At 39.6% G+C, this 12,203-nt stretch overlaps 1 protein-coding gene across 5 annotated transcripts in view; it reads left to right on the top strand.

Moving 5' to 3' along the window:
* Positions 1 to 12,203, top strand: part of FNIP2 (folliculin interacting protein 2) — a 131,069-nt gene that overhangs the window by 61,995 nt on the left and 56,871 nt on the right. For 3 of the 5 annotated variants that reach the window (XM_086703973.1, XM_086703974.1, XM_025921634.2), the window contains exons 2-7: positions 3,594 to 3,720; positions 6,606 to 6,746; positions 9,724 to 9,824; positions 9,924 to 9,995; positions 11,537 to 11,637; positions 11,810 to 11,899. In XM_086703973.1, the coding sequence (XP_086560099.1) occupies positions 3,594 to 3,720; positions 6,606 to 6,746; positions 9,724 to 9,824; positions 9,924 to 9,995; positions 11,537 to 11,637; positions 11,810 to 11,899 (632 nt within the window). The remainder of the gene's footprint in view (positions 1 to 3,593; positions 3,721 to 6,605; positions 6,747 to 9,723; positions 9,825 to 9,923; positions 9,996 to 11,536; positions 11,638 to 11,809; positions 11,900 to 12,203) is intronic. The other 2 variants (XM_025921636.2, XM_025921635.2) reach the window with 1 other exon arrangement.

The following is a 12,203-nucleotide window of genomic DNA, read 5'->3' as shown; positions in this document are numbered from 1 at the left end:
ATACCTTTTGAAGGTATTTGGGTCAAAAAATTAGACAATCCAACGTATGTGCTTTCTGCCTCCTTTTATTTCCATTCCTTTAAAATTGAAAAATAGCATGAAACATTTAATTAGGTGGTATGATCCTTATTAAATCTTAGCTCTTCTAGTCAGGCTGTCCTCAGTTTGGTATTTGAGTCAGGGTTACTCCTCAAAAATAAGGATTGAACAATTTGCTGTGTAAATTATAAAGCTATTTTGGCAAAGTGTAATTGTTAGGGCAAAACAGATGGAACAAGAAAAAAAGACAAATCCTCTTTGCTTTTTCATTTTTAATAACTTCAGCCTATGTACTATGTCTTAATAATTTCAGAGGTGTGTGTTTTTTTTTTTTTTTTTTAAGATTCTTAAAAATGTTTTTTATTTATTTATTTGGGGGTGAGGGAAGGCCAGAGAGAGAATCCCAAGCAGACTCCCATGCTATTAGCACAGAGCCCTATGCCAGGCTCAATCTTACAAACCGTAATATCATGACCTGAGCTGAAATCTAGAGTGGGATGCTTAACCAACTGAGCCACCCGGGCGCCCCCAGATATTTTTGTTATGTAATCTCTGTACCCAACATAGTGCTCAAAGTTACAACCCCAAGATCAAAAGTTGCATGCTTTACCGACTGAGCCAACCAGGCGCCCCATAGAGGGTATTTTTAATGGCTTTATGTAATTTAAAAATTTAGTGGTTTGGGGCACAGTCTTCAGGACTTCTTGGTTGTAAGTGACAGAAAACTAACTCCAGGAATAGTGCTCACTCAGAAGCTGTTGGCTTCGATTGCCAACAAGAATCTGCCTCATCCCACTCCTTCCCTCTGCTTTCTTTTACCCTGACTTCATTTTCAGAGATAGGCTTTTACCTCATACTGGCAAAAATAGGCACCAGGGTTATCATTTCCTAGCTGAGCAGCTAAGTTGGGGGACTGGCTTTCATAACCTAGCTGGAGGTTGTGTGGTCATGTCTGATTAGCCAGGCCTACATCACAGACTGTCTCTAGACTGAGAGTAGAAGAAAATGATTTCTAAAATAAACTTGCCATGTTGTTATCAAAACTGGGAGGAAGGGATGCTTGGGCATGATAACTCAGAATATAGGTTGTTAGAAGAAGGTACAACCAGAGCTTTATATTTTTTGGTGCTGGGATTTAAGAAAATTAATCTGCTACCCTGAAAGAACATATTCAATATTAACTACTATTGCCTGAAAAAGGAAAGAGCCAATAATGCACAGTTTGTGGCTGGTAAAAAAAAAAAAAAAAAAAAAAAAAATTGTACCATTAACAATTCTCTTAAGTAATTATTAACATTTTGGAGCACTTACTGTGTGTCAGCCTCTATGTGAAACACTTTACATATTTCATTTAATTCCTATAGCAGCCTTGTGAGGTTGACATTAATATTCTCATTGTGCTGATGAAAAAAAAGGAAACTCGAAGTATGGATTTGATCCAGATGTGTCTGATTTCATTGTAGTTGACTGTCTCTTAGTTTAAACAGTTTGCTTTTGTCAGTCTATCTATGTGACTTCCTATCATCCATACCTTGGGGACTCCTCCTACTTCTCCAGCTTTCTCTAAGCAGGAGGCATTCCTTTTGTCTCCAGTACCCTCGCAGCCTACCGCTAACTCTTATTAGTTCCGCCCCTAATATCTGTTCTCTTTCCTCCACCTCCGTTGCTGTTTCTCTAACCTTCCTGATGAAGGGCCTGAACTCTGATAATAAATTCTCTTTGGCCTTCTTACCTCCAGTCTTAATCTCCCCACCCATGTTTTCCTTAGAGGAACCAGGTTGAATTTTTAAAAAGTGTAGACTTGAGTTTATCAACCTTTGTACATCTTGGCTTCTCATTGCACTTAGGGCATGATCCTGACCCCTGCCTGTCTTCCCAGCCTACTCTCTTCCTACCCTGTTCTTCATTCTCACACCTTATCTCTTTAGCTCTTACTTCTTCAAGTCCTATTTAAAAATCACTTCTTAAATCCTCTGTCTGGTTGTTGTTGTTGTTTTATTAAGTAAGCTCCGCCCCCATCGTGGGGCTTGAACTCACAACCCCAAGATCAAGAGTCACATGTTCTACCAACTGAACCAGCCAGGCACCACCTTCACTTCCTTAAATCCTTAGGGACTTCCCTGCTCTTCAGATCTGAAAATAAGAAACACTCATCATATCCTTTTCCTTTTCGCACTTATGACAATCTGTAGTTATACATTTATATCATTATTGGCCCAGTATTCCCCACTAAACCATGTTCTCCATGAGGGCAGGGACCAATTCTATTTAGTTAACTTCTGAATGTCTAGCATCTGGACCACAGTGCCTGAAACATAGTAGGCACTCAAATATATGTTGACAGGATTAACAGACTAATAACTGAATATGTCCAAAGCAGTGCATTTTATATTTACTTTTTTAAAGTAAGCTGTATGCCCATCATGAGGCTTGAACATAGGACCCTGAGATCAAGAGTTGCACGCTCTATTGACTGAGCCAGCCTGGCGCCCCAAAGCAGTGCATTTTAAATGATTGCCCTTTTTTATAGTCCTCACATTCTGATTTCATTTATTACTCAAGAGCAAACTTATGTTTAGAGCAATTTTATCCCAGCAGCTTTTAATGTGAAGTTATAATTGACTTTATTAAGCAATTCATAAATGTGGCTACATCCCATCCAGGAAGTAGAGGGGCTCTCTGAAGAGTTGTACAAAATGGAAGGTTTTTACGGGGAGGATGGAACAAGGAGTTAATAGCAAGAGACAAGAAAGGATTGTTTCAGGCTAGATCATTTTCCCTTAGGGGGAAGGACAAGGGTCTTATCATGCAGATTACTTCATCTTCTTTTAGGCTAGGAGTAGGCCCATGTGACAGATTACCTCATGTTAGTCAGAAAATTCCTGATTGACTGGTTAAGACTATTTCTAGGGGAGGTCTAAACAGCAGTTAAGCCAGTCCTGGTTTGGTGACTTGGATTAAGTGACACCATTTTGGGCCTGTGGTTTTCTTTTTAACAGGAGTAAGCTGTGCTTCCTCCATTGCTGATTGTTGTTAGCAATTCAGATTCTGTACAGTGATGCACTTGGTTTTCAAAACTTCTGTATCCAAGCCAGCTATAATAAAGTTCTAAAATTTAGGATATGTAATTCCACTCATTTTCACCTGAGCCTGGTGGGTGGGAGAGGAAGAGAGGAGAAGGCTCCACTCACTTGCTCCAAATGGTTCCCTGGCCAATAACACAGAAGCTGGAACATTCCTGTACCTCAGGTGTACCATTCCCAGAATCCAGGAATCCAAATTTAGCTTTCTGCACACATCCTTATGGTTTTTGGTTGCTATCTTTGCCCAAAGTGGCTTTGGAAGGAGAAACTTTCCCTCCAATGATTTATTGTTTACAGCAGTCTTCCAAACCTTTGCCATGGACAATGGCCCATTAGAGCCCACAGACAAGGCTGTCTGCCCCTGGTCAGAGGCACATAGGCATGTTGGCTGGGAATCTTAGCTCGCCATGACCATTCCAAGTGTTGTGGATTGTGGATAACATAACTTCTTTCTCTCTTTTTAATCCACAGTTGGTCATGTTCGGAGTTTGACCTGAATGAGATTCGCCTGATAGTTTACCAGGACTGTGAGAGAAGAGGAAGACAAGTCTTATTTGATTCTAAAGCGGTTCACAAGATTGAAGAGGTAGCAACTCAGGTATGAAATGCAGATTTGCTTTCATCTTTTTAATTTGTGCTTTTAACCACCTCTCTGAGCAGTCGTTTATTAGTTCATAATCTTCTCTTTGAGCTCTACCGTATGTGTCATTAAGGTTCAGAAGCAGCATAAACAAAGGCTCTCCGCCACCCCGTCCTGCCGCATTTGTATTCTTATTAATATGCCAGGTGAAACTTTTACCAGAGTCATGACAGATGCTCAGCAGTGTACTGTAAATATTACTAGAGGTAAATTTGCTGGTGAGTTGTAATTCAGTAGGATTTTGATGCCAAACATGTGCTATGTAATAGGAAAGCTGAGCACTCTAAAATTCAGAAAGTGTTAGCCTGAAGGGAAGTTAATAGATCCTTCTGTCTGGTATTTCTCATAGATAGTAAGAGGTATTACATAGCACTGGGTTCAACAAGATTAAATAGCTTTTCTTACTATAGGGCTTCAGTATGCTAACATACACTGTCCTCTTCAAAAGGGAGTGTTTCTCAAACCCATTTGACCAAGGAAACTTTATTTACTTCCTTTTTTTAGTGCAAAGCAGGGGGAGGGGAAGGGGGAGTGTTGTGGGGTGGGGCACGGCAGGATCTGGGATGGGTTAAGTGAGGGCAGAGCAGCCCTTGATCCCCTGGAGCCAGAACAGGAAAGGTTAAGGTCACATGTCCAGGTGAGGAGTAGGGTCTGGTCCTCCCTGAGTCTTCTGGACCTCAGCCTGAGGTACTTCTAAGTTGTCGCCTTTAGACTTTTCATTCTTTTCATGTTCAGTAGCTTCCAACTATACTGACCAAATTCTGGAAGTTCATCGCATGTGTAGCTAAGTAAATGAATAGTTTCTATCACAGTCTTTGTTTCATCAGGGCCAAGGAGCTGTTTTCCTGCTTTTGATAAGGATCATTTCTGCAGGAAGGAAGCATTTGGTTAAAGGCAGTTTAGCTGGGTAGATTCCATAGTACTTTATAGTGGAAGTCTGCCAGGTAGCTAATCATTACAGTAGTTGTTGGGCTTGTTGGGTTGGGGGGGCGGGGAATCTCTCAGGTGATTCACCTGTAGGCTTTAATGGTAGATTTATATCAAAGTTTAGGTGAGCCAGCACTTGACAGGACATGATTTCTCCCTTAATTTCCCATATCATTTCCTGTTTCCCTGAAGGCCTTGCACAGATGGTTTAGTTGAAACACCCACACACCATCACTAGGGCTCCTAAATGGTGGTAACAGGTTGAAGAAAAAATTCTCACTGGCTTTTCTTTTTTTAAAGTTTATTTATTTATTAATTTAGAGAGAGTACATGCGTGCATGCTGCGGGGAGGGACAGAGAGAGAGAAAGAGAGAATCCCAAGCAGGCTCTGCACTGTCAGCACAGAGCTAGATGTGAGGCTCGATCCCATGAACCGTGAGATCATGACTGGAGCTGAAATCAAGAGATGCCTAACCCACTGAACCACCCAGGTGCCCCTCACTGGTTTTCAAAGGCAACTGGAATTTTGGTATATCAGAGCAGTGATGACACTGGAGTCGGGAATATAAGCTTTCTTGGAAGTGCTCATTTAGTCAAAAAGGTAGCTAGGTCCAGAGAGGTTTGTCATTTTCCCAAGGCTACAGAAAGAGTCCAAACAAGTAGTGCTCGTCTCACCGTCCCAGGTGCTATCTCCAATTATAGACTGTTCAGTATGTTGTACCCCAGCCAGAGGGTCTAGCAGTCTGTGAGGCAGGTGTGGACTTAGTGTCACTTTGGGCTCTCTGAGGGGCTGTGTTGGGTTAAGTGGTATTAAGTAACAACTAGATCTGAAGAGGGTGTTGAAGGAGTGCCTGATACCCGGGAATTACCAAGTACGACTTTGAATGCTGTCACTGCTGGAGTGACTAATGTTATGGACCAGCACAGTATGTGTTTTCCGTACATTCTTTTCCCATTTTCAGCCCCCCACTCCCTTGGCAAGCACAAAACGTCATGAGTTTGTATCAGGCACATGACTGCAGGCATTTGCATTAGACCACCAGTGTGACTGTCACATTGGAGATTAGATAAGCTGCAGTTGCATTCATGTTTTTCCAAGCAAAAGCTGCACACAAAAAGGCAAGTAAGACTCAGACAGAATAGAAATAACCTACCATAGATGGCACGGGATGCTTCTGTAGGGAGCAATATAATTTGGTGTAGGCGGAAGGGAAGAATTAAAGGTGTATCTTTATACCTTTATGTCACTGTCATAAAATTAGCAGTGAACTCTGTTTAGGGACTATATAGTAGATAATCTTATATTACTCCTAACCTTTAAAGGCCACTTTTCCATCACATGATGTATAATTCACAGGAGCTCCTGTTTCAGAGTTTTGGTTTATCTTTCACAAACTCTCTCCTGTTACTTTTAAAGGAGTGCTAGAGGAGGTGTGTCATTAAAAACACAAACCCAGGCTTTCCAAATTAGTAATTCTGCTTTCCTAGTTCGTTGCATTTGCCTGGTACAGGGCTAACATTTGGAGCATTGTCTTTCTCCACATGAATTTTATAGATTAGGACTTTCCATTAGTACTAATGGGTGCTCTAGTGACCCAAACAGAGAGATCAGATCTCACTGACGATTTCAGGAGTCGAAATCCATGAAATCTATGAACCGAACTGTAAATAACAGTTGAGTCACTTATGGCGAATAGTCCTACTACAAGACCACCATCTCCTGTCTAGTTACCCTTCTTCAGACCCCCAGGGACCACATTCTTGTCCTCATAGAGAAGGAAAAAAAGCTTCTGGTTTTCTGTGCAGCTTAGGCACAGCATAACAGAATGATTTGACAAAGAAGTTCCCAATGAAAAGCGTGCTGAGGAAGCCCGATATACTTAGCAATCCCTTATCTTGCCTGTCTGTCAACCCAGAAAACAGAGGATGTGTCTCTTAAAATGTCAGCCAAGTGCTGTCAAGGAAGCGGCGGCGGTGGCAGCAGCAGCAGCACCTCTTCCTATAGTTCTTCCGGGGCATCTTTACAACATGCTAAGGAGCAGCTTCCAAAGTACCAGGTAAAACCATCCCTGCCCAACCAGATGCCCCGTGGGGCTGAAGTCATTTACTGTGATTTCTCCACAGGGAATAATAGCTGCTGGAGGATTCTACTCCAGGGACATGAGCATAAGTATTCCACAATGTGCTCTTAAATGTGTCCTGTCAGTGCTCTTTTCACACTTTGGCTTTTCTCTCTCGATAAAAACTGTATCCGAGTCGAGGTGATCAAGTATAATATATGAATTCTATATTATAATGGTGAATGAGGAAGACATATTGCAAATGAGGTAAATGCTTTTGTTTTGCTCTCTTTGTTGTTAGAACTAGATTAAAACACACAGTTTCCAGTTTTGGCATAAAAATTCTAAGGATTCTGGGAATGTATATGGGCATCCTAAGAAAATAGCACTTGCCAGTAGGAGGAAGAAAATCTTGTTTAGAAGAAAGAAATGGTAAGATCTAACTTGAGTGTGAGGGATAACAGGGCTAGTGGCATCTGTGTGTGTGTGTGTGTGTGTGTGTGTGTGTGTGTGAGAGAGAGAGAGAGAGAGAGAGAGAGAGTAAAGGATAGGGATGTGGGTTATTGAGAAATATTGGCTAACGAGAAATAAGGGAAGAAATGTTTCATAAATACTGAAGAGCAGGAGGATATAAACTGATGAAGAATGTATCAATTTTTTTTTTCTTTTTTGACTTGTGGAATTTTCCATGTTGCTGGAAAAGCAAAGCTGGGTAAATTGCCAGCAGCCACAGGTCTATAGAACTTTGTTAATTTCATGTTCAGGATTTGTGCCACGCATTTGCCCTTATTTCGCAGTGCTCCTCAGTTTCCAGAAGGTTTGTGATTTAAAAAGTATACAGTGAAATTTTCAACTAGTTGAGAATCACAATTGGCGTATAGACCCTGTACCCCAAGGAAAAGCAGATTATAAAATGGAGGCGGTAGGTGGAAGTTATTAATAAAAAATGTGAAAGACAGTTGGTTTCTGTCTGCATGTAGTGAGAAGAGGTTGGCGTGAGCTATAACCAAACAGAGAGGAGCCTCGTTAAACAAGGCTGAGAGATTTGTTTCTCTTTCCTCCTCTGCAAACATGTATAAGTAGGTTGTGTATGTGTTTGTTAGTGTGTGCATGTACTTGTGTGTATATAATGTGTGTGTGTGGATTTGAAGTTTAAAAAAAATATTGAGAAGACAGTGTTAAGAATGATTCCCGTGTTTTGGCTTGGATGGAAAGCACACTAGCAGAGAATGCAGGGCTGGATGGGCTGGATCCTGGACCATTGTTTTGTCTTGGTCAGGGTGTGCTGGGGTGCCCGCAGCACACTAGTTTGGTTGACATTCACATCTATCATGTTCATCAGGTGTCTAGAATCCTACATCCAAATACATTCATTCACATATCGTTATAATACATTATTGTATAATATGTGTTACATTATCTTTACATACATATAATGATACCTGAATGAATTCATTTGGATGTAGGATTCTAGAGTTCAGGGAGAGGTCTGGGCCTGGAGATAAAAGATGTGGGAAGTATTCCTATGTAAAGAATAACCAAAATCCTAAGAGGGGTTGAGAATGCAGACGGTGAGTAGGAGTGTCCTCTGAGGAACAATCCTGTTCAAGGGAAGATCTAAGAAAGAAGATTCGACAAGGAGGGTAAATAAGAACACCAGATACCATGAGACATGTTTAAGAAAGCAAACTGGAAAGGGTGCATTGGATTTGACAGGAAGGCAGAAGTCATTACTAGAGCAGTTTGAATAGATGAGGCTGCAGTAGGTTAACAAGCAGATGAGATCTGGGAAAGTGGAGGTAGCACAGGCCCCCCTTTTGGATGACGAAAGGGATGAGAAAGACTGGCCAGAAGGTACAGGGGTCAGATGTTTTTGAAATATTTTTTTGTAAAACTTCAGAGGTATCAGACCATCTGTCATCTTTTGGACCCTTACAAAACCCTACCTGTGCCAATTGGCATTTTCATTCAACACTATTAATTATTGAGGTGAATAATGCTGAACTGTATTTTTATTCAGGATATATATATATATGTATTTTGAAATTATTATTTTTTAAAATTTAAATTCAAGTTAGTTAACATACAGTGTAGTCTTGGCTTCAGGAGTAGAACCCAGTGATTCATCTCTTACATATGGCACCAGTGCTCATCCTGAAAAGCACCCTCCTTATTGCCCATCACCATTTTGCCCAAACCCCCCACCTCCCTCAGTTTGTTCTCTGTATTTAAGAGTCTCTTATGGTTTCCCCCCCACTCTGTTTTTATCTTATTTTCCCCTTCCTTCCCCTATGTTCATCTGTTGAATTTATCAAATTCCACATATGAGTGAAATCATATGATATGTCTTTCTCTGACTGACTTATTTTGCTTAGCATAGTACCAAGAAAAGAGTTACCCTTTTTTTTTCAGAACTTAATCTTTAAAGTTTATAAATGGAGATAATAAAAATCTTTATTTTTCATAGCAAGATTAAAAACGATCTTTGATGAAACACTTGGATCCTACATGAAGATACTGTGTATACAAAATCATGAACATAAGTAATAATATGGGAAAAAAATAGGCAATCACCATTATGGATTAAGACTGTAAAATGATCAGTTTCTGCCTTGAGAAATAGTTTTAATTATTTGCTAATAATCTAAAGAAGGACCCCATAGATCAATAAATGTTATTTTCTTAAAAAAAATTTTTTTTTTATGTTTATTTATTTTTGAGACACAGAGCACATGCAAGGGAGGGGCAGAGAAAGAGGGAGACACAGAATCCAAAGCAGGCTCCAGGCTCTGAGCTGTCAGCACAGAGCCCAGCAAAGGGCTCGAACCCACAAACCATGAGATCATGACCTGAGCCAAAGTCAGACGCTTAACTGACTGAGCCACCCAGGTGCCCCAAATGTTATTTTCTTTTGCATCGCACATCATGTTGTGCCACATACTAACTTTGATTTTGGTTTCTTTAATGTATGCAGTACACAAGACCCGCTTCTGATGTCAACATGTTAGGGGAAATGATGTTTGGCTCGGTTGCAATGAGTTACAAAGGCTCCACTTTAAAGATACACTATATACGGTGAGTTTGGGCTTCTTTTCCTACTATTTGTGAAAAACGGAATGGTGAAACTGCTTTCTTATTCAAAAATACTTTCTCTCTCTCTTTTTTTTCTTCTAGTTCTCCTCCACAACTGATGATTAGTAAGGTGTTCTCAGCTAGAATGGGCAGCTTCTGTGGGAGTACCAATAAGTAAGTGTGGGATTTTGTACCAATCCACCCTCCCTCCCCATTTTTTTAAGTGGCTGTTTCTGGAAAGAGTAGTTCTTTGAGAGCCATACATATTTTTGAAATAAGAAGTGAGATGAGTCCACATTAACAAAGAAATGGCCATTTTCCTGCACATAATGTATATGAAAAGGCCTTTGACTTTATTAGCTGGCCTTAAAGACAAATGACTGTTTATTTCCCAATGCTGTTTTATCTTAAAAAAAAAAAACAAAAAAAAAACAAAAAAACTTGTTGGCTAGTTAATGTATTTCTAAAGAAATGAAGCACATAGTGAGTTTTTTCAGGCTGTGGGGCACATGTATGGCAGGCTGGGTCGTATGTGCTCACCATCTATTCAGCTGTCAGTATCGCCTCTATGACTGGTGGGTACCTGGACCAGGCCATATCCTGATCTTCACTCCTGAGTTTTTTCCTCCTCTAATTTTATATTTCTTTGTAGACAAAGAAAACTGATGTTAACTCTCATTCTGGTACATTTGTTCATACACTTTGAACTTTTCAAGCAGAAATATTTCATATGCTTCATTTTTGAATAAAACAAAACATTTGCTATACTTTCGTAAGTTTGAAAGAAGTTTGTTATAAATTAAAGGGATATTCTTAGAGGCCAAATGAAGGCCGTTCTTTTTTCATAATCTTGGGAAATTAAAAATATTTTTCTTTGTAGATTTGGGTACCTTTGAGTAATTCTGCTTACTCTTCAACAAAGTAATGAATTTAACTTGTTTGAGCATTTAACATTGGTCTGGCATGACTTAAGCCTATATGAGAATTGATGTTTTTTTTTTTTTTGTGAGATACTCTTTTTCAGACCCTTTCAGTTATACACTAATTCCCTATAATAGAATATCGAGCTCACATTTAAGTAAAAATTATTTTGGCCCTATTAATGTTGTATTCTCCTTGAAGTCTTGATATTTATTTTACTTGTTAATAAATCAAGTAAATTATTAAAATTGGCTTCTCTCACATTTGTGTCTATGAATAATTCTAACTTCTTAGATGTTGTGAAGTCAAACTCCTATGGGAATCATAATTTCTGTTATATCCTCCTCCTGGAAAAACTTTCTAAATTGCTCATAGATGTTAACTGAGAGTTCAGCTCAATTTCATTTTGAAGTTTTATGTGAAATTACCCTTGAAATGAATAGTAACATCTTGAGTGTCAGTTACTAAAACACAATTTAGAAATGAATAGCGATATCCTACGTGTCAGTCACCAAAGCCAAATTTGTAGAGTTCCATGTCCCATTATATAATGTAAAATTGTTAGGAATACGTTGTTTAGTTTTATAGGTTGGACTGCCTTCAAAAAGTTTTTTTGTCTTTTCCTTTCCCCTAAAGTTTAGTTTCCTTTGGTAGATGTGAGACTTTATTCATTTATAAGGAAAGTTGGAACAACTGGTAAGTTGCCTGTGTTTGAGAGTTTGTTAGAAAACAGTCTTATTCATCTCTTGATATTTTTCTTCTCTCTCTCCTTTCCCCTCCTTCTCTGGATGTAGCTTACAAGACAGCTTTGAATACATCCACCAGGATCCTAATTTGGGAAAACTCAACACAAATCAGAATAACTTGGGTCCTTGTCGTACTGGAAGTAACCTAGGTAAAATCAGCCACATAACTGGGCTCTTTCTTTCTGAATACCACTATTGTGGGTGTGTGTTTTGCTTTATTTGAGTTTGTTGTTTTGTTTTGTTTTTTTGCATTATCTTTAATCTGTGTTTATTTTTGTGTGTGTACTTTGTTGGCCCTCTTCCGTGTGTCTCTGTCTCTAGGTCTGCTGCAAGCATGCGGCAGCAAACTGCTACAGGGCGTAGCTGAAGGAGGACCTCTCCGGCTCACCCGGAGCGCTTCTTTCTTTGCAGGTTTGTGTGGAATGCTGAGAACAGTGTGACCCACACACATTAGTAATAACTCCTGTGCAGTTTCTTAGAAAAAAATCCTGTTTGGTGCCTCTCTAGAAATCCAAGGGGCTCTTGAGATAACAGTTTCAAATGCAGACAAGTTCACGGTGTTTTGAAAAATTCCACCAATGAACTTCTATCGTAAATGTCTTTGCTAATACCCCAGTGTAAGCTGATTTTGATCTGAAATGAGCCCTTAGTGTTTCTAAGAGGATTATATTTTCTGATTTTCCTGGGCCTCTTCAGGTCTGAACTGTTTTCCTTT

The sequence above is a fragment of the Puma concolor genome, chromosome B1, assembly GCF_028749965.1.
Source record: "Puma concolor isolate L17-30 chromosome B1, mPumCon1.1.hap2, whole genome shotgun sequence".
Classification (NCBI taxonomy): Eukaryota; Metazoa; Chordata; class Mammalia; order Carnivora; family Felidae; genus Puma; species Puma concolor.
This window is presented reverse-complemented; position numbering and strand designations above follow the sequence as displayed.